Here is a 22198-nt window from a genome sequence, read left to right on the forward strand (position 1 = left end):
GTAAAATCCCCTCTTCACGCTCTTTTACCAGGCTCTCAGTCGAGAGGGTTCTCTCAAAGACAAGTGAATATCCCTGAAGGGCATTCAGCCAATTAAAAACGGGAACACGTTATTTATTTTTTGGGACAGTACAGATACATATCCTATGGCACTGGACGTACATGGGGAGAGCTTTTCTGCCATAGTGTGAAGTTTAACAAGATCAGAACCTGATTCTAATTCTAAGACTGCACAAGCACAAACATGAGCACAGCATGCAAACTGGCAAGACAAACATTATCCGAGGGAACATCTGCGGTACCACCGCCAGGACGCTGGCCTCCACCTGCCCCCACTCGTCCACTTTCTCTCACTCCAGGCCCCATCACAGCACCAGCCTGCCTGCTCCAACAACAATGCAACAGTGTGAAGAGAGAAAGGAGGCTCACTTTATGTCCCGTCCTCTATCTGCGCCGTCCTGCCGATTGGTGGGCTCTGAGCCAGCACAGTGGGAGAGCAGCTCATAAACAGGGCACGAATACCAGGACACACACACAGACAGACACTGGGACACAAATATGCTCATACTCTCTCTTAGACACGCTCGCACTTGGTCACACTCTACATACAAAGGCTGCTCTTGTGTGGCCACAACAAAAGAGCATACCAAGAGGAGAGAGAGCCCTGGTTCGTATGTATGTGTGTGTGTGTTACTTTGTGTGTCGGCCCACTAACCTCTGTCACTGACCCCGTGTGAGTGTGTGTGTGTGTGTGTGTGTGCGTGTGTGTGTGTGTGGACCCTGTCATAAAAAACTGTGGACTGAGTGGAATGGCACTTGAAATACCAATTAGACCATGCGGCTCCCAAACTGTCCAGTGAAAGAGCTGCTAATGAAGTGTTTTAAGGCAGGCGGTCAGCTCCTCCAGGTGAGGAGACCAGACCATTCTGTAGAACAAGTCAACACGTTAGAGTTTCTATGGATAATCCCGGGCTTTAAGGGATACTATTTTTAATATAAAAGGAAAGGCTTAACCATTGAAAGCAAAAGCCTGGGATTTAAAGAGCGTCCTCAGTCCACTTTCCCTCAGAGAGCTCTTTTGTGCTGAAGCAGTAGGGAATTTAACAGTGACATAGTTTTTAATGTGTTAGTACTTTACCACGTGAACGGTGCTGGTTACCTGGTATCATGATGTAGATGTATCTGAACAAAAAGCTGTGGTGAAACTGAGAGGAAATACTTTTTTTTTTTTTGGGGAGTCAAAAATTGCACACTCAAAAAATGGAAAATGTGACGAAAAATAGAAATTTAAAAATCAAATGTATTTCTTCTCAGTAGGAGCACGGTGCTGTGTCCGTTCTGTGGTTCTTTGTGAGAAAGACCACATTTGAAGACTCTAGATTTACCAGAGCCTATCAGCAGCTGCAAGTTGATTTAACAGAGACATCTGCTGGTGGTTTGCTCTGTCTGAACTCTGCTGAATTAAGCAATGAAGGTAAGCCAATTTGGACTGACTGCCATGCTGCAGCATCTCCCAATGCAACTTCATAAAACTCTGAAAGCACTTTTTCCCCCACTGATATTACAATTTCTCAACACAATTCACAATTTCTTCCCTTCACTATCTTTTACTTTAGCACAATCACAGTCGATGAGTCATGAAGGTGATGCTTATGATTAGAGATGAGCTCAGCACGGTAAAAAAAAAGGTACATTCACTTTTTTTAAATTCTGTTATTTTCCGTTATCAAGAAGTTATGAGAGATTTAGGAGCATTGGGAATTTTAAAAGTGTCACAGTGGCTTGTTATTAATGTTGCTACCTGCTGTAGGCTAGCATGTCAGCTTTTAGCTACATTTATTGGTTGGTTATAATAAGTTGTGCTAATGATGCTAACAATGTGCAATGCCAAGAATATTATTTTGAAAGACAAAAAATGACATTTCCCTTGAAATGCCAGGCTGTCCGTTTCATTGCATTATAAGATTAGCCTAAAGAAAATGCAATTTATTTCTTTGAGTACAGCATGTTAACAGCACGGTGAATCATGTTGGACACACAATCTTTATTAGCGGCTTTGAAATTTAGCCTTAACCTTTCGACCACAGGAAAAATGGTTTGGATTTGCCTGTTTTTGCTCAATTTACATATTGACTCAACCCTCTGATTTCTATTCTTAGCTTTGCTCTGACAAGAAGGACCCAGTTCACAGACAAGTGTTGACATGAGGGGAGGGGTAGCATGCACTGAATTAACATTATTATTAAATAAATACCAGATTGTTCAAGATTTTAAAGGAAACAAGAACTTCCAAATTCAACTATTGTTAACTGGCTAATTAGAACAAATCTCTTTCCAATCAAACCATTGATATCTTTGTCATTTTGTAATAAAGATGGCAATATTTATTTTGTTGTTGATTATTTTAATGTTTTAATGCACATTAGTACCTCTCGGGGTTAATTAAGTGTCAGTAATGACTGCTACGGGGACCGTTATACTTTACAAGAAGCCTACAGTTATAATCATTTAGATCTGGAAAAACAGCAACTAAATGCTGACGGTCATAAAGTTTGTCCCCACGACGGCCACTGTCATAGGCTGACTGCACCTGAACGCCTCAACAGGTGTGTGTGCTGAGTGGTCTAAAAACTCTTCCCAAGTATGGCTTTGCTATAACATACAATCGTTTTTTGTGAAAATAAAAGCCGTTTTTAACTAATATGCAACTAGCTGTAACCTTTAAGTGTTTTTTTTGTTATCATTAAAATGTTCACTCCACTGTATAGTTTGCATGTTTGTCATGTTTTTAGTGCAGGGAAATGAGCGACGAGTGGCACATACGTGTGGCTGTGTTGTCAAAATGAGCAGCTATTTCAATGACTTAATACCGATTATAAAGATATTTTTTGTACGTTTGTTTTGCAGATGTATTCATGATGAAATATACCGACTGTGAGAGTGTGTGTTGCTCCATTTTAGTAGTATTTGTATGGAGGAAAGAGTGCGTGGTATAAAATGATTTGAGTAACAAATAAAGCTTCAGTGAAACACATTTTTACTTGTCAAAGTTTGAATTGAATAAGTTGGTATACAATAATGACAATGGGGAAGTCTAAACCATTATGAAGACAAACGTGTCATTTTGGGGACAAGTAAAACCTTTATTTAATAACTCCAGTGAGTCCCATTTGTTTTCCATCTGTTTCTATCCAACTACTCTCCCTCTCAGCTACAGCCTCAAATCATATCACATATCAAACCTCCTCTATGCGACGGCTGTCCCATGCTGTTTAACACTCTTAAAGCGGCTGCCTCTCTGTCCCTTGTGTCACGTGTCCGTTCCCGTCTGACACAGGTGTGTGTGTGTGTGTGTCTGTGTGCATGTTGTGGTTTGATCCAAACTGAGCTCACAGACAGCTAATGACAACCAGGGGGAAGAAGGAAATGGGACTAAGATGACAAGCAACAACAAATATACTTAAATCACCGCAGTGTTAGTGTGTTTCACTTAAGATCTTCAGAGTGTTCATCAAAAACATTTGTTTTACTCATTATGACACTGATTGTCCTGTCTATGCCCTCAGAATAGTTCCCACACAGCTACTGCCTCTCTGGAGCAGGAAGATACAGTTTACCCTGCTCATTCTATTTCTATTAGATTCAAACTCTTTATCAAATAAACAGTATCACAATACCTGCTTGATGCGAGAATGAAAGACAATTTATTTGTCTGTTGTTTGCAACTAAAATGACCAACTTTGCTTATGTTTTTGCTGCATGTAATAAGCTGCCTACATTCAGTTTGCATTTGCTACTCATCCACTCTGAAACAAGGTGTTTCTATATAGCTGCAGTGAATTCTTACTAGAGACACAAATGTGGGGATAACACGCATGCATATAAGCATGTTATCAACATGCCTTATAGCCAGTCTGCGTTTCAAACATTACAATGCAAGTTGTTACCCATAGTAATTGTAATGAAAGACAAGAACCCACACACAATACTTTTCCAACACATTTCATATGAAGTAGCAGCAGATCATCTCGTATATCAATACATCTGCATCAGTATGTGAACCCTCGTTGTTTGCTCTCAGTACTTTTTCAACGTCTGGTCAAACAAGTTCACTGCTGTCTCTAATGATGTTTTTGGTTAAATCTTTGTAACACTTTCAGTAAAAGTAAAATGCAATGAGATTAAAATGCCTTAACAAACAGGAAGTCAGCACTGATCCAGTTATTGGGTTATGTATCATAGGTGACTTCTACAAACACAGGTTACTTAAAACGTTTAAACTAGGACCTGTAGAAAATAATAAATGACCGGATGATTAGGATTATGATACAGGTAGCTACAAAAAAACCTTGAGCCAGCATTGTATCTTCTTCCAGTGAACTAATGTCAGCAGCCAATGCTAATATTTTATTTTTTGGCAAAAAAAAAAGAAGCTAATTTAGAAAGACAAACCTCCATGAACTTTGTGTGAAATAAATTAAAACCTAATTTGTGATTCTGGCAGCTCACCCACAGTGCATCCCCACAGGTCCTTTCACGTTATCTGCCTGATTAGACTTCCTCCCAGTGTGTGTGCATGTGTGTGTGTGTACATACTGTGCTTGATTGACTCTCCTGATGCACCTGTTCAGGTGAGATAACTTCAAACTTCAACCTGTGCAAACAATATTAGACATTTTGCAATCACCAGAAGCAAGCAAATATCAAATCAGTTTGGTTCAAAACCAATGTATCCAATGTGAAAAAAGTTTCAACTTGTGTTCGATTACTGCTGAAGCTTTGCCACTTTCAAGCTATAAAACCAGTCAAACGCCCAGTGGGTAAACTCAAGTGAAAAACAAGACCTTATTTCTTAGTTCCTGCAAAGTTTAAGCTTGAGAGGTGTTGATGCAACAGCAGCTGTTCATTGCTATATAAATGCAGCAAAGGTCATTTTGGCCTCTACAGATGCAGCTCACACCACACGAGAGGAAAGGTGGAGATCACCATAGTCGGTGGGCTTCATCCTCTGGAGACCATGAATGACTGCGCAGAATTGCGAGGCAATCTATCTTATAATTGGCCAGGACATCCTTGTTAAAGAGATTCAAATTCTCAATGGGACTATCCCGGCTGAATACAAGTTAAATAAATAAAGTATAAAATAGTTATTAAGATATTTAAGTCTGGACCAAAGTGGATCGACTGATCATACATGCATGTATACCAGTCAAAAATGCACAACACACTGTGTCAACTAAGATGAACAATATTGTATCCAAATACTTCAGCACGTTAGAGCATAAACTGAAGGGCAGTAACATCTCCATGACGTAGACTGAAATGCCTCCAGCTAATGACTCCTGCTTGCCAAATCTCCAATTAGTGAAGCTTCCAAATCTTCTGAAACCAAAGCTCCAGGCAAACACGGAAAGCAGACATGATTTAAAAAGAACTTCAAATTTTGTCATTTGTGTCAACAAAATGAATATAGGCAGCCAGCTTACAATGGACAAAAATATCAGCGGACAAATAAGGTCCTTAACTCAAGACCCACGATATTGGCTACTGTATTTCACCAAGGAGGCAACCCATGAAGAATCATTTAATGTGCTTCTTCAGTCTGCTGTGATTTAACATCCCCCTTTTTTTCAAACAATAAAATTACATCACTTCAAGATAATGTATCGACTGAGTTTTCATAAACTGTAAATCGTTTTCCTCCCAGTAACACAAATAAGTTCAGTGATGCAGTGCAAAGTGAAGATAATCGCCCCCAAATTACAGTGTTTTGACACTTAGATTATATTTTCTTACCATGACTGAAATTGCCCAAAAGACGGACTTAAAGCACCGAGACGGGCAATTTAATGATCCGATACTCCTCTGCACGGATACACAAAAACAAACCTGGTTTTATCCGTCCTATTTTCAACTATAGCTTTGTAACTGTTTAGCCATAAAATACATATTTTTATCACATCAGTCAATACATTTTTAATTTGCAAGTTAATCAAGTTACTTGTTCTTTTTTTAATCACCTCTCGTGATTTGGATCCAATGCATCACTTTTAGAACATACTACGTTTTGTTTTGATTCTTACACAGTAAACATGTACAATAGGGTTTGTTTTATTAGCAGTGCATGCAAGGTGGAAATCAAGCAATCAGATCAAAAATCCTAACAACATGAATACGTTCAATTCTTTTCTCCGCTGTTATTACTGTTAGAACAATCTTATACAGGGTAAGTCTTCAGCGCATGTTTAGCATAGGTTTAGACATGGGCCGTAACAGAGCGATCAGTTCCTTCCTGTTGAAAACATACTAAGAAAAGGTGTTTTTGTGCTCACAAATATGTTCTATTATTTACTGTCCTTTGAGATAAAGAGAATATCCAGTGAGAACACACATTAGTACAACTCTGTATATTATAACAAAAATAAATACATTTTCTGCGAGGAACTTCCATTCAGTGGCACGTGCGCTGCTTCCTTTCTTTTCAGCTTCTAAACAGATTCAACACCATCAACAACAGTCCTGCTGATGAGAGTAGCAACCTGTGCCGAGCAGGTGACAAAGAAAACTCTTCAAAAGATAAATTAGGAAATCAGTGAGAGCTGAATGAGGACTTGGCTGGACTAGATGGATGGATAGACTTGGCCTTCATGTTTCATGGCTGACTGATGCTGCAGATTACTTTGTAAAAAACAACAACAACAACAACAATAATCATAGTGATATAGAGGGGCTTGAATACTAAACAGGAAAAGCAGATAACTGATGATTCGCGCTGGAAGAAACTTGCAATTTCCTCTGAATTTCAGCCAGCAGAGGGCAGTAGAGCAAAGACAATATAGCATACAAATGGAGAAAAATGTAGTGTCAGTGTTAAAAAATGTAACATCTTTTTTACAGAATGGAAACAATAGGTAACAAAAGGTAATACTCATCTCATGTACTGTGAAGACACATTTAAACTATCCACAGGGCTGTAGTTGTAAGTAAGGCCCCATAAGAGAAAGTAGACTAGAGGCCTGCTGCTATCTCATCCTGCACAGGAGAGGTGTGCTGTCGTTCAGCTGCAGGTTGGCGAGGAGATAAATCATATCGTATTGGAGCCAGAACATCGGTGCAAATGGGACAGAGGTCTCAGGTGGTTCAGTGTTGCTATTGCTTGTCTACGTGCCACAGCGTCTCCCTGTCTCTTCCTCCCTTTGCCTCTCTGTAATTCTCTCCTTCCCGCTCAACTCTCCAGAAAAAAGTAACAGACTGCTCTTCAAAAGGTCAGATTTCTTTTGAACTGCGCCTACCTGGTTACATTCAGCACACATGGGAGACATTGGGGGCATGTTACCGCTTTGGGTGATCATCACGCAGCATATAATTCTAAGTGAAACCACCAAGAAGAAAAACATAAAAATCTAAAGTGTTAAAGAAGCAGTGAGCAGGTGTCACCTATTTAACAGCCTGCATTCTCACCAACATCAGCTGACTGGTTGTCATGGGGAGTGAATGAGACAGGCAGGACTTATTAAGACTTTGACATCATCAAAAGGCAGACATGCTTGTAAAACTGAAGGGTAATGTACTGGATGTGGAAGTGTGCATCTTAATATGCAGAAGTGACCATCTTTCCTTGGCTCACCACCCTCAAAAACTGACTAGGAATTAGTTTAACACTGGATTGCCTCTTTGTTCAGTCGAACAGACGTTCATATATTCAACAAACCCGAAGCAGAGGAGAGAAAGAGGCCACGGCAGTGTGTTTTAGATAAATGAGTTTCAGCTCGTGTTGGTCAGACAAGACAAAGTGAGGTTACGGTGCAATAGCTGGAGTAGCAGCAGTCCAATGAATCAACCACTTCGTGTCTCTTCAAGAGACGGTCAGGTCCCCGTGCTTTGATCGTTTGACTGGGCCAACCGACGATGATTAGATTGTTACGGGTTCAATTACATTTCCATACACTCCAGTCCACCAGACAAGCGCAATCAGTCCCAGTTTAAAGTATTCTAATGGGCTCCAAATAGATTTTGTCTCAGGCGAAATGAAAGTTTCAGTTTTTGCTGCTCTCTGTTGGAGCAGGTTGTGTTTTCTCCTTTTCCTCCATCTGGCCTTTCTTCTTTTTCTTCTCTTCATCGTCCTTGAAGAAAAAAAGAGGAAACATGCCGAGGATGCAGCCGATGCCAACGCCAATGGCTTTGCCCTGCACAGAGGTGAATGGAAGTAAGGAAATATTACTGATAAGATATTTTGAAATAATCCACACAAATTTTGACATTTAAGTATCAAGACAAGTTCGGTCTAAATGTATCAATAAACAGGGATGATGTATCATCATTTTATTGCACATTGTATTCATGCAGAACCTGGACTGTAAAGATTGAGCAAGAAAACACAACAGGCATTGCCCAACATGCGAGGACAATTGCCATGACCTTTCATTCACTCTCAGCAAAGAGCCTTTCAGTGCTAGACTAATCACTCAACCTAATTACAGATAATTACATTTCACACTTTAGCGGTCACGGCATATTAACAATCATTCGGGTTTTAACGCACAATGAAGGAGCGATCGAAGGGGCACGCCACAGAGACTTGTGTTCCTGTTGTCGCTGCACAAACCCCCTTGACCTGGTTTGATGTTTAACATCCACAACAAACAGTCCCTCAAATGCGGATTGGGGACAGCTTCATTAATATTCACTCTGACTGAGGACTGTTTCTGTTGAGTGTTTATTAGTCTGATAGGCTCTTGTCTGTCCTTCTCACACACACACACACACACACACACACACACACACACACACACACACACACACACACACACACACACACACACACACACACACACACACACACACACACACACACACACACACACACACACACACACACACACACACACACACACACACAGTAAAAGGTGATGATACTGACTGCATGAGAGCTGACTCTGGTCTGCCACATGTCAGCCTGTTTTGGGCTCAAGTCGGGAATCGGCATCCCCAGCCGATAGGCCAAGGCCTCCACATAACCTGCCAGCCTAAAGAGAGGGAGAGACAGACAGAAGAGAGAGGACTCAAACTTAGTTACAACATGAATTACTTCTGGACATTTCCCAAGATGGAAAGCCTGTTCAAGCAGCGCAGAGAGTCGGGGTAGACGCAAAGGTCAGCAATAGAGTCACGTGAATCCGTTATAGACAGAGAAGCCTCAAAATGGGAGTCAGTGTGTTCAGGCATGTGCACAATGCAAAATATAAACACTGTATACATACAGTAGTTGAGTCCTTGGCTCTAAGCTTCGCACTTTATTCAAACGTGAATATAAAGAGATTCAAAAGTTGTCAACATCCTGTAAACATGACAGCAATGACTTATGGGAATAAATTGCATCACTAAAACAATGTGGTAGACACACTCGCAGGCATATTAAAATTGTGTTCAGGGTGTAAATCGCACATAAATTAAATTGACAACCACTCATTTGTCTTTGTTTTGTCTCCTTTAGATGTTCTTCTACATCACGTCATGATCCATTAAACCACACGGCAAAATAGACGACCAAAGTAATCGATATTAACGGGGAAAACAAACAAGTAAATCAGCAGATGAATGTTCCAGTCTGCGCCTTGTGGATGCCATCTCTCATAAAACCAGAGAGAGAGAGAGCGAGAGTGAGAGAGAGAGCGAGAGAGAGAGAATAAATGAAAGAAGTGCTTTACACAGATGACGGAGCAAAGACAGACTGCAGCAGATAAAGAATAGTGTTCACCAAGCAATAAAGAAACTCATTAATCATGCAAAACTTGTTTATTTCAATTGTAAAGTTGTCGGTTTTGTCTGATGTGGATCCCTGAGACTGTGTTTACATGTACAGATGGTGAGTTTAGTGTGTCTGAAAAATAGTCGCAGAGCCACAATTTAGTGTATGCCCCTGATACAGTTTTCTCACAAACAACATTGAGCCTTTGGGACCTCTGAGGGTCTGGGGCCCGGTTCACTTGTCCACCTAACACAGCAACAGTGTGACGAACGTACTAATAACTCAAACTAAAAGTGTATGGAGAACTGTTGTACCTTACTGTCATGTCTCCAGTGTGAGCAAAAAAACAAAGTTGAGAGCATGTCAAGCAGTTCCAGGGTGAGAAAAGAAATTCAAGTGAATATTTTGACCCAGGTCTGGTTCAGTCACTGGCACGAATGGATCCTCAGATCACTGCACACACAAATAAGCTGCAGCTGGAGCTGCCGAGTCAAGGGAGTGATATGCAGCAAGTAGCATATTTGAGAGAGAGATAAGGAGACGAGGAGAGGAGGCCAGAGTGTGTGTGTGTTGAGCTGCATGTGTGTGTCTGGTGGCAATAGACTTTCATCACAGTAAAACAGAAATGGTAAAAGTTATTTAGGAGAGATTTTTATCATTACAGGTAAATCCAAACTAATCATGCGGACAATAATTACACAGCAGACAATCATTATATATAGACAATCATATCATATCATATAATGATTGTACATTGTTCTTCTCATTACCAATCCAAACACTGACTCTCATATTCATACAAAACAATGTAATATATCATACCTTGATGGAACACTAATACAGACACCTGCCTTTGAGTCAAACCCAGTCCAAATATGTCACATATTTGCAACAGAAGACGGCAAAAGAATTACGGGCAGCATCAGAGAATAAAATACCTGCAGTTTTCAAACCACTAAAATGATTACATTTACTTTTATCTCGGGCTTTGGATCATTTGTGAGCCCCAGACTCACAGCGTGAGAAGCAGACAGAAGGCTGAAGCTCAGCCTGGCTGCACCAGAAGCAATAACAAAACCTTCCTGGAACAACAAAGAGAATCTATTAACATCATCAGGTGGGCAATATCTAACTGTGTTGGATTTAAATAGGTGCTGCTCTCATATTCATGGAGCCATCTCTGAAACAGTTTGATGCAGAGAGCAGTGGTGCCATTGGCAGGCATGTGAATCAAAATGAGTGAGAAAGAACTATCAGGAACGAAAATGTTACAATAATAAATGAGCTACAATCGATGGTTACTGGAGTGTCATTACAGGAGTCCTCCTTCGTCAGGATAAACTAGGATAATGCCACGATTTAAAGAAGCATCGGCCCTACTGACGTATCCTTGAGAATTACTGAGTCCCTTCTTGTGTGTAACAGATACTGGGCTTTAAACCTCCTCAGAGGAAGGCAAGCAAACCAGGCTTTCTCTAAGCGGATGGATGAAGTAGCACCCTCTGTTAGTCCTCCTGGTACCCTTATAAAGACAAATAAATGGATGCATTTAACTATTAATCATCCATTCATTAATTGCCTTTATCTGCTTTTTATAATACAAGGTCATGGAGTATGCTCCAACTCAACATGCAATAGTTGTAAAACAGAAATACAGATATGACATCACAGGGTTAAGTCAAGTAAGACCATTCAAATTTGGGACCCCATTTTGTATTCCTAGAGCCCACTAATATGTTTCTTGTAAGTGTTTTTGTCCTGTTTTCTAACTTGGCTGAATGTATTAATGCTTTACTGTCTGCCTCGTCTGCCCCACTAAGGCATTAAGTCCATAAGGAACACTAACAGCAGCTGAGACTAAGCTGTGCAGGAGGAGCATCTGCAGGCTGAACGGTCAGAATGACTCACGAGCTAAATTATGGACTTCAACGAGGTTGAGCTGGTACTTCTGTCAACACACACACACACCCACCCACCCACCCACCCACCCACACCCACACACACACACACACACACACACACACGCGGAGGATAAGGAAAATCTTACAAATCCACCCAAGCATGACCCGCTACACACAAACGCATATGTGGATATAGTTGCACAGATTGCTCACCACAGGCACCAACTCACACACGAGACATTTTATACAAGCGCATAAGTCAGTCAGTCGCTGTCTCTTGGTCGAGGAAGACAGACGTTGAGTGGGTGGTTTACAAACAATCGCTGCAATGTAATCACCACATTATCGACCCAAGAGACTCCAGAGGAACGTGCTGTATTGACAGCTACATTTATTTGTGCTGTTTGACTACCTGACTGAGAAAATCACTCGAGCGGATAAACTGGTTCCTTTGACTTTCACTGGGAGTCCCTGAGGATCAGCTGGATAATTTGCACATGAACCTGTTTCACATCCTCTCCTCATCCCTGCGCTCACCGTTTCCTGTCTCTAAAGAATTTCTTCTTCTTCTTCTTCTTCTTGCGACCAAATGTGAACTAAAGGAAGCTGAGGTTAACACTAAGCATGTTAGCAGCATTTTAATTAATCTCTAGAGATTTTCATTTAGCTTGTTTAGACGGGCGAGGACACTTTTAACTAAACATCATTACAGCCGGACTGCTTGAAAAGAGGGATGTTGATTCTCTTCCAAATTAATTGGTGTGTTTTGTTAGAAGTGAGAGTGTAAACCAAGCCAACTGCAGGAAACAAAAAAATGCAAATTTATGGGTACATGGACAGACTGATAATTCAGTTTTTTTTTTGTTTTTTTTTTACATTTGCTGTTAGCGAAGACACTGAAAGGTTGAGAACAGTGAAGAGTACATGCTAGAGCTGCAACGACTAGTCCATTAAAGGATATGTCAATCAACAGAAAACATTCAAACAAATCATCTAAAAATTTATAATTTGTTTTTCAAGCAAAAAGGCCACGAATTAACTGGTTTCAACGTATACAAATGTTAAATTAGCTGGTCTTCCTCTTGAATATCTTTGGGTTTCGGACTGTTGTTCAGACAATGTTAATTAGTTGCAGCAATAGCTCATTGCACAAGCCATTCACGCTCAGCAAAACTTGTCACTGTAACTGTATCAAAGCCGGGGGAGTAGCAGTCAGGTCCAATGAGCTGTTCAATGTTGAAATGGTTCACTTTGCAAATGGCCAGTGTGGATCGAAACAAACCAAATGAAAATGCAACCAGTTTACAGTAAAGAGGCATCTTGGGTCTCCTCGTCTGTCGGCTTCTGACAAAAGTACCTACAATCCACTGCGCCTCCTATTTAGCTCTCGACTGCTACTAAAGTGCCACTGACTCCCACAGTAATCTGAATCACAGGGTTTATTGTGTGTTTACTTTTGAAAAAAACATTAACGGTGATGCAAATGTTGCAGGGATGGTAGGACTCCTTCAGGAGCTCCACTGGCACTCAGTGGCAGACAAACAGCCTCCACACACACTGGTTTAAATCCATCAAAACAGAAAAGAAGTCTCTCTGGTCTGGTCCAATCGAGTCTCACCTTGACAAACTGGCCACAGGGGCTCTGCTTCCCCATTATGATTGAGTGGCTCACACAGACGCTCACACAGAGACACAGCTGGTGGTGTGTGTCCACTGAGAGCGTTTGCAAAGTCCAGAACAACTTAGCTAATCTATCACACTAAAACAGTGCAAAGGCAACAGCACAGCCTGTCTAGTTGTCTTTCTATTAGTCAGTCTATTTACTACCGTGTCTGTTTTACTGAAATGTCTGTATTTTAATGAGAGCCTGATCCCTGATAATCACTGGAATACAACCAGTAGGTTGCTGGTGACACGTGGCTGGATGCCTCTTCTATTACTGTTGGCAGGTTAGGAAGCTGAGTCGTCAATCAGCTGATTGAACCCAGTAATGCATCGCAATCGTTTGAATTGATCCAAAACTGACGGCTTCCACTTGTGATGGTTCATTATGCTTTTATTGAACAAATCTGATCTCATGCTGCAGACGACCGTGACAGTAATTATTCTGATTCAGTTGTACTTCATTAATTCATTAACTATTTTTAGATTGTTTTGTTTTGTTTCTGTCAGTGGAAATGGAATAAAATGAAGAGAAGTGAGGCAGAAAACAGAGATCAAAACAATGGATTTTAATCCTGGTTAGTATTAATGAGGCACTTTGACAGAGTTAAAACAGAGTATAAGACTGATGATTAGAACCTGACTTACATTAATGCAATAAACTATACTAAATGCATTTATTAATTAAATGCATTTACAACGCACAAACCCAGAATGTCAATACATTACCGGTTGACAAAATGTGCCTGATCAGACCTTAAATAAATAATGTTGCATCACTCCTTGTACAACAACATCCAATGTGATCCCAGTACGATGAAATAAACGAGGAACATAGTTAAGGAATATATACATTTTTTATAGATTCAAATTACTTTGTTGAACAATTTCTTATGATTGTTTTTATGTGCATCAAACTGAAGTGTTCTCAACATGGGTTGATAACTAGTTTAACACCAATATTTAGTTCTACAGTACAGTCTACTGTAGTTTCTTTCTGTAGCTGTAAACTTACACAATTCACAGTTAAGTCGGGCTGCATACTCTCCTCATTTACACCCTTTTTCAGACTGTCTGATAGGTTTAAATTATTTGGCTTTTCTGATTCATAGTAATCACCCCATTTTTTGCTTTGCATATAGTCTTCTGTCCTCACAGAGTCCTCAGAGGGACTCAAACCTCTGTTGACTGTGATTCCTTTCCTCCCTTGCTGCTCGTGCTTATCGTCCTCTGGGCTTATTCAGTAATTACCGTTTAATGTTGAGCAATTTAATGAGTTAGCCTTCACCAAAGGGAGTGGAGTGAGATGATACATCTTTACCTTAGCTTTTCTTCACATTTCATCATTTGAGTGAATGAGGGTAACGACTCTAAATCTTCCGTCAACTTGCCATGATTTGCAGAAACTTTAAGGGTCAAAGCTGCCTGTCTGTATGGTTGCGTGTGTGTGAGTGTGTGTTTTTTGGAAGACAATGTGTGTGTGTGTGAGTGTGTGTGCTATTCTTACCCTAGTCCTGCCAGATCAGACACCAGGTTGCCGAGGGCAGCAGCTGTAGAAAAAGCGAGAAAAGAAAGAGACACGTTTACAAAATGAGTTCGGAAATTGATGTTTGTATCTACGACTCTAAAGAGGCACGACCCTGGAGTCATCTGGTAAATTCATTCCCTTCATTATCAATATAAATAAGGCGTGATGTTCGCAAAAAAGATTTGCTGAATAAGAATAGCGTAGCAACATTACATGTGCATCAGAAATACTAATAGAGTAGGCATAATATTTAGCCCCATAATTACCAATAAAGCCTCTTATCTAAATATAAAGTCAGTAACTACACTGGTTATTTTTTACCATGTTGGGTTTTTGCACAGGACATGATGGACAGCCACAGTGCATTCAAAGCTCATTAAGGAGGCAGATGCATCGCATAATAACTTCTCATGAATATTCAGAGCAGTGTCGGAGGAGAGGGGGATGAGGGAATGCTGAAATGACTAATGAGCAAATATGTGTCAATATCCATGAGTGGGGAGATGTTGCGTTCAAGAATCTGCTTGTTCTGTTGCATGTACGTTACTGTAGTCGTGGCTCCAAAAGGAAAATAAAGTCTGTGCTGGGCTCAGGAGGTGCTCTCTGTTGTCCATGACCCTGAGTTCAGAGTATTGCTCGAGCTGTCGCAGCGACACGGACATCCTCAGGGGAATGGAAACGAAGCAGCAGTGCCATTCCTGCTGAGGAACAATCTCCACCCAACTCTGGCAGGAGGTCTTGGCTGCTTCAATCCAATGCAGTGACTCTCTTCCTACACACAACCTGTAGTTGTACGTCTGAATAAATTACCCACAGAGAGGAGTTCAGATAAGACTTTAAAGAGCCACAGTTTAATTAGTGAAGCCATAGAGTGTTGTTTGCCGTGTGTCTCAGCAGGCTGAGGACCCTGGCCTTGTTGAAGAAGGACTCGCCTGCCTGCTGGAACAAAGCATCAGCTACCAACAAGCTGCAGGTTTGTCTGTATTTGGCTCCAATCAACCTCTTTAGCTTGTTGCTCTTTGAGACGCTCTTTGGATGACTTTATCACTACTTCAGCGTTCAAGGAGAAGGGCAAGACAGGAGGGGGGAAATGTGCAAGTTAGCGATATAAAAAAAACCAAAAAAAAACCCGAGCTGTGTTTTAGAAAGGTAATCTTTTTTTGTGCCAGATTGTATTTGTCAAGCTGTGTGTTTAGTTATTTTCATGTCTGACAAATGTTGCATCACTGTAACGGTATTTTTGCCAAACTATATAATGAACTGTCTGGCTGCAGCACACACTGTATATTCTCTCTATAATATGATGGCTGATACTTTAGAGTAATGACGTCTTCTATTACATGGAGGTACTGTATGTCCTCAATGTGAAATGTACTTTAATAAACTTTGTCGGCTGTCTGCCATTAGCTCGCTGTTCTCCCTGCTGCTCACTGTCTGCATTAGATCAAGTCCATCTCCACAGGGTGCTGAGAGGTGCAATCCAAAGATGTTGCCAACTATGTAACAGACACGTACTTACAACATTCGAAGCCTTGTACTTCGCCCATCACTCTCACTAATTAGAAAAAAGAAAGAGGGACTCGCAAGGGAGAGTAAACTAGGTTTGGGCATAAGTGAGAGAATACAACATACTTTATATTCCCTTCGTCATGATGATAGCTGAATATGAGCAACACCTATCTATAGCCAGAGGCTTTCTACAGCAACAATAACACACACCTACACGTACCTGTCCAGACACAAGTGTTTGATGTATGTGTGCCCACAAGTGTGTTTGTATGCAGTTGCAGCTATGGAGAGGCTTAATTAAGGTAAGGCAGGTGAGTGTGGAAATTGGTCTTAACAAACCAGTAAACCAGAGACCTGGAGGCATTTATACAGTCTGTCATGTTAATGCAGGATGTTATTAAAAGCTGTATTAAAATCATAATGACGCAATATAAACATGTTGATGTATAAAAATGTTCCAACTAGTTGCAATTTGTAATGAAGTGTTTTTTTTTTACATTTTTATCTCTGTTTCAAGTACTATAAACCAATTCAGCAGTAAACCACCATGGAGTGGTGCAGCGTCCACCTTCATTGAGCCAGCTGAGCCACATTTGCCTCCGATAGAACATGTGTGATTGGTGGACTTGACTGCAGGCTTGACACTAGCATTGCATCACTCTGGAATGGGCTAGATAACTGCAGCATCTTGATTTGCACACTCCCACATGTCCCAAATGTAGCAGGAACAAGAAACACTACCACTGCTGTGAAAAAGGAGTCTGAGTGATAGAAACTAGGCTGTGCTTGAGGAAGTACAGACTCTCTTTCTGTTTTTAGTCTTCATGTAGCTGTGCTCAAGCTGGTAGTTTCCTGCAAATCATTTATTTACTGGGGATTTTTGCAGCTAGAGCTCGCTGTCAGATCTCTTAGTAGAGATAACAGGCTCTAGCTGTCAAACTAGCTGAAAAATCAACTTTACATTTTCTGGCTGAGTTTGCAACCTGATAACACTTTGTCGCTAAATCCCACCAGGCCTGGAATTGCTCTCTTGGCTTAATCATAATCCCAATCATCCATTCATTGTAGAAGTTTCAAAAGAAAATGAACAAATACACATTTTTTTAAACTGAATTTCTAATCTACAAGAGCAGGATCAAGTCACAAACGTGTTTGATACAATAAGCACCTCAAGTAAAGATTCAAATACCTCCTCTCTACGGTGGAGGCATCGCTCCTTGCTTTAGTCTGCACTGGTCAAGTTTTCTACATCTCTCCAGTATAAAACAGGCTTCAGGCTTCTCCTCCTCTGCTCTGCGACAGCATCAGCTTTGACTTCTCTTTGTCTTTCAGACGGATCAGTTTACTGAGACAACTTGATCTTTAAAAGCTTGAGCCAAAAGCAACCAAAGCTCACTGTTGCCACAAAAGAAGCAGAAGGGGAAGGCAGAGTAGATGTGGGAATGCCAGCTGACCTTAAACTCAATATTGTTTTTGTACCCCATAGACAAAAACAAAGGGATTTGACTAGGTTCATTAGCAGGACTCCAATGCTGACTGAGTGATGGCGGTGGTTATGATTTGCCAGCAGTTATACATAATGGTTGTTTCTTTCATCACCATTAAGTATGTAAAATGGTGAGAGTCCTTCTGCTTCAGTAGAGTTCATCTCCTCTTCTCAAAGCTCCGGTCTGCATTCACATGCAGTGATATGTGACATAACCTCAGAGTCTCTCCCAGACGCGCTGAATAGAAACAAGTGATAACATTAAAATGTGCCTCTTTGAGCTTAATGGATATTACACCCATTCAACCTGCTCGTGAACAGTATTATCATACATCTCTCCCTCTGATTCCTTTCTCTAATGTTATCCCACTTCCCTTTTTTTGGATTAGTGTCACAGCAGTGTTCAAATTGTGACTTCATCATTAAAGCTTCATTATCAGACTGGCTATTCTGTCAACACTGAAATTGAAAATGCCTCCTTCTATCGTTGTTTTAAGGAGTTGGAGTCCGCTGTGGTTTGGAACACCGTCACTCTAACGAGGAAGCAGACAGGGAGTGTGACTCGCAGTCTGGATGGCAAAATGTATACGTCAACCTAAACCAAGTCGACGGTAATCGTGTGTTTGTGTCAAATCTAGATTTGCTTCAAGATTTTTTTTACCTAAATCTGGCTGTAATGTGAGCAATTCAATTATAAATTTAACTGGACTGATTATGTCTGCAAATATACTAGAAAGCAAACCAGAGGGATTATTAAAAGGCGTGTTTAGAGAACCGATCAAAGTTGGCTTTGCAGCAAGCAACATGGATGTTTCTCTTGTTGTCAGTGCAGGTTTAACTTTGTACAATGAAAACCATTCATGACTATAAATGACATTCAACGAGATAAAAATCAAGGATGTTTTCAAAAGCTAAGATAAGAACAGAATAGTGAAAACACAATGCTTCATTGCCCCTCCAGAACAAAAAACATCTCTCTCCCTCACACTCGTGCTTTTGAAAGCCTTCTGGACTGTCTGAGCAGAGAACTTTATTGATTCAAAAATATAAACATTTGTTATTAGATACTAAGTTACATTAGGGTCATGAGATTCTCTTACCAGCCATAGTTGAAATGCCGAGGATCACGCCGATGGATAACTCAATATGTGTGCCCTGCGAGAAACACACACACACATTATGGTTCATTTGTAAGACAGGAAAGCTTTCAATTTATTTCCGTCATTCTATAATACAAACCATCAGTGCAAGCTAATGTATGACATGAAATGCATTTGTTCACATGTTCTTTCTCAGTTATATTCAGAGAGGAATACAGATGTTACTTATCTAATTGAGGCTAACTTCGTTATCATAAGAGGATAATTTATGGTCCATGATAACAGTATGCTTTAAAAAAAAATATATCTCTAGTATTGACAACTTCCCTGGTTTAATGTCTAATAACATTGGCTATAGGTCTCTCTTCTCTTTACTTTTTAACTTCAAAGGTATTTTCCAAAATGGTTGCTTTAGCCTTTAGCTAAAAATAAGTACTTTTATTGGAAGCTTCCATCGGCCATTTTCTGGAAGCTTTTAGTCTTTCTGTTTATGGTTTCCTGGCTTTAGTGCAGAGCTCTTATGGAAATCAGCCAGAGGTCTTCAGGCAGGATGCATCACATTACCTCGCAGACATTTACACTCACTTCCATTAAAAAGATACATTTTATCAAATGCACATTTCACAGGCAAATCAAATCAAGCCCAAAAATGTGATTACTTATTGATTTGAATTTTCATACTTTTGCAGTCTACTTTATGAAGAGAAAAGGCAAAAAAAATCTACATAGTGTTTATAATACACACATATTCTTACTTTACATTTCATTATACTCAATTTATTGTTTCAGTTTATTCTCTTTTGTTTATTTTATTATATTTTTTCACTGTCAATTTGTTGTTCCATCTCTTTGTAGAGGCCTCCAAGAATTCACTGCATCTGTGTTAAAAAAAAAAAAAAAACTGCAGTGAAGGCACTCTTTTGTTGTTGAAAAAAACATACCGCTCTTCATTCTCCGAGCAGATTGTTCCACTTTATTTGATCAATTTCACAAAGACTTAATAAAGAGTGGGTATAGCTTGTGGCAGGACAATTATAAAAAATTGTGTCAGATGTTAAAAGACAAACGAGAAAAGTAAGGACTCTGAGAAACAGAGACGAGGAAGAGACTGCCAAACAATGACTGAGAGAAAACAGGAAATACACAGAGATGTAAATACAGCAGCAGCAAACAAAAAAAACACTTATTTTTCTTCCTCTCCCTCAATGTTTCCATCCAAAGAAAGCTTCCTACAGTAACTCGTTCTTTGTGCACAGGTTCCCCCTGTGGAAATCAAACTCCCAACACTGAGTAAATCTTTACACCCACTGAGCTGCAGCGGAAACACATGACGCCGACAGACTTACAGCGACAATCATGATGCAGTTGTCCAGGAATCCAAATCCAACGAATGGGATTGCATTGTGCAGCAGAACTGTAAAATAACACAGAAAACAGAAAGTATGCAGATTGTGTTTATGTCTTCTTTAACGAATAACATAATTGAGCCTTGGGGACAGAATTAACACAAAGAAGATACAATAACATTATATCAATGGACGCAAAATGCTTCTGTGCAGAAAAGAAAATGAAAAATATACAGCGCCTGTTGGGAGATGCTCGTAATAAACTTGTATTCATTAATGTTTTTAATATGTTGCTGTTACAGATTGAACCGTGGAAGAATATTACAAAAACAGCTGCAGTGTGCAGATTTAATCCATAATCGTTATACGTGTGACAGAAAATTAATTATTAACCCCCGGATGTTATTTAGAGTGGGTAAGTCATCATATCTGATTTCTGTTGCATGGTCATTAGTAGCATTGGCCACCACACAGACCAGCAACAAAACAATAAAGTCCTTTTTCTAAACTGGAATGGCTTTTATCTTTGAAATAAAAAAAACCTTGACCTTATGTGCAAATAGAGTCATAAATATCAAGCAGCTCCACTTCCAGACCAAACAGGCTATCAGAATGTACACATTTCTACATGCACAAATAGGTCTTTTGTGTGTGTAGATGAGATATAACGTCTAATATACAGCTGGTGGAGTGAAAGTGAATTTTAAACGTCACCCACCGCCCCCAGGGAGGTTGAGTCTATTCTAGTGGAGTGTCTAGTCTGACTTGTTCAAGTCTAGTTCAAGTCAAGTGATTTGCAGAAAGGTGTTGGCTTCGAGCATAATCGCTGCTGAATACCAGTCACTTCTTTTCTCAAGGTCTCGTTCTGCTGCAGCTCTCCTTCATTGCCCATGAAGCATTTTCAATCTTGCTGCGTAAGCTCACAAATCCCCTGTCATATATTCATATCTTAAACACAGACTCTATCATAATATAACACCAGGGGCAACTTTCATTGAATTCTGAAGAGCACTGCATCTCTCGGTGGCGAGACCTGATGCTTCTCTGCAGAGAAGACAAAGTAGAACCTGAGAGTGAAGTCTTCTCTGTGCAGAGAAATTAGACCTTTTGCCTCTTGGCTCGCTCTAGTATCCTTTAGTAGAATATACAATTTAGTGACAACAGGTCACGTGACTGCGTTTTAAACATCCAGCACAGATTTGGTAGCTGACCATGAACTGAACTTCAAACTAGCCACACAGCTTTGATGACGACAGCTATCACCAAGGTCTCAACATTCTAATTTTCCCAATGAGAACCTCTTATCTCCCCCGGACTCCTCTGGCTATAGCAGTTCCAGTTACTGCACTTTTTGATGTACTTGGGAATAAATTATGTAAAGCTGTTTAGGGAAGATTTTTCAGTGTTAGTGCAGAACTTGTAACAGAACTTATAACCTATAACAGAAGTTTTATGGGATTTTTCTTTTAGATTTTTCAAATTTATTTTAGTCAACTGAAGATCTTGACCCTGATGATTTTACCCTCCGGCCACACTTTGCTCATGTGGTCTAGATATCCTGCCTTGCCAGAGGTCCGCTCCCTGTGCTCTCCTGTTTAACAATTGGATCACATCACATCCAACCTGCTGCACCTAATCTTATTTAATGGCAAAGGATAAATTCAGAGCTCTAGAGATTAAAGTCTAAAAACTGCAGAGGCACTGCTCCAACTTCAGAATAAGTTTATACCAATATACGTTTTCAAAAGGTATGTGAATTAAAAACAACAGTCATCATCTTTTTTTTTTGATCCGGTGTGACAAATGAGACCAGAGTTGAGACAATTTCTATTTATTTCATGATTTTTTGGTTTGGATTTTTCAGAATGGATCTGTCTTTATAGTTATGAAAAGAAACTTTTTCCGCTTCGACACTCGAA

At 40.1% G+C, this 22198-nt stretch overlaps 1 protein-coding gene across 1 annotated transcript in view; it reads right to left on the reverse strand.

Annotated features, from left to right (window-relative positions):
• Window positions 1-6094: 6094 nt before the first annotated feature.
• The window catches only part of LOC142938199 (transmembrane protein 65-like), a 29202-nt gene continuing 13098 nt past the window's right edge, over window positions 6095-22198 (reverse strand). Inside the window, exons 4-8 of the mRNA XM_076081453.1 lie at window positions 20280-20347; window positions 18934-18988; window positions 14818-14860; window positions 8920-9025; window positions 6095-8185 (exon numbers count right to left, since the gene is read on the reverse strand). Of these exons, the coding sequence (XP_075937568.1) occupies window positions 8036-8185; window positions 8920-9025; window positions 14818-14860; window positions 18934-18988; window positions 20280-20347 (422 nt within the window). The 3' untranslated portion in view covers window positions 6095-8035. The remainder of the gene's footprint in view (window positions 8186-8919; window positions 9026-14817; window positions 14861-18933; window positions 18989-20279; window positions 20348-22198) is intronic.

This window comes from Anarhichas minor, unplaced genomic scaffold (assembly GCF_050575085.1).
Source record: "Anarhichas minor isolate MPS153535 unplaced genomic scaffold, ASM5057508v1 ptg000080l, whole genome shotgun sequence".
Taxonomy (NCBI): domain Eukaryota; kingdom Metazoa; phylum Chordata; class Actinopteri; order Perciformes; family Anarhichadidae; genus Anarhichas; species Anarhichas minor.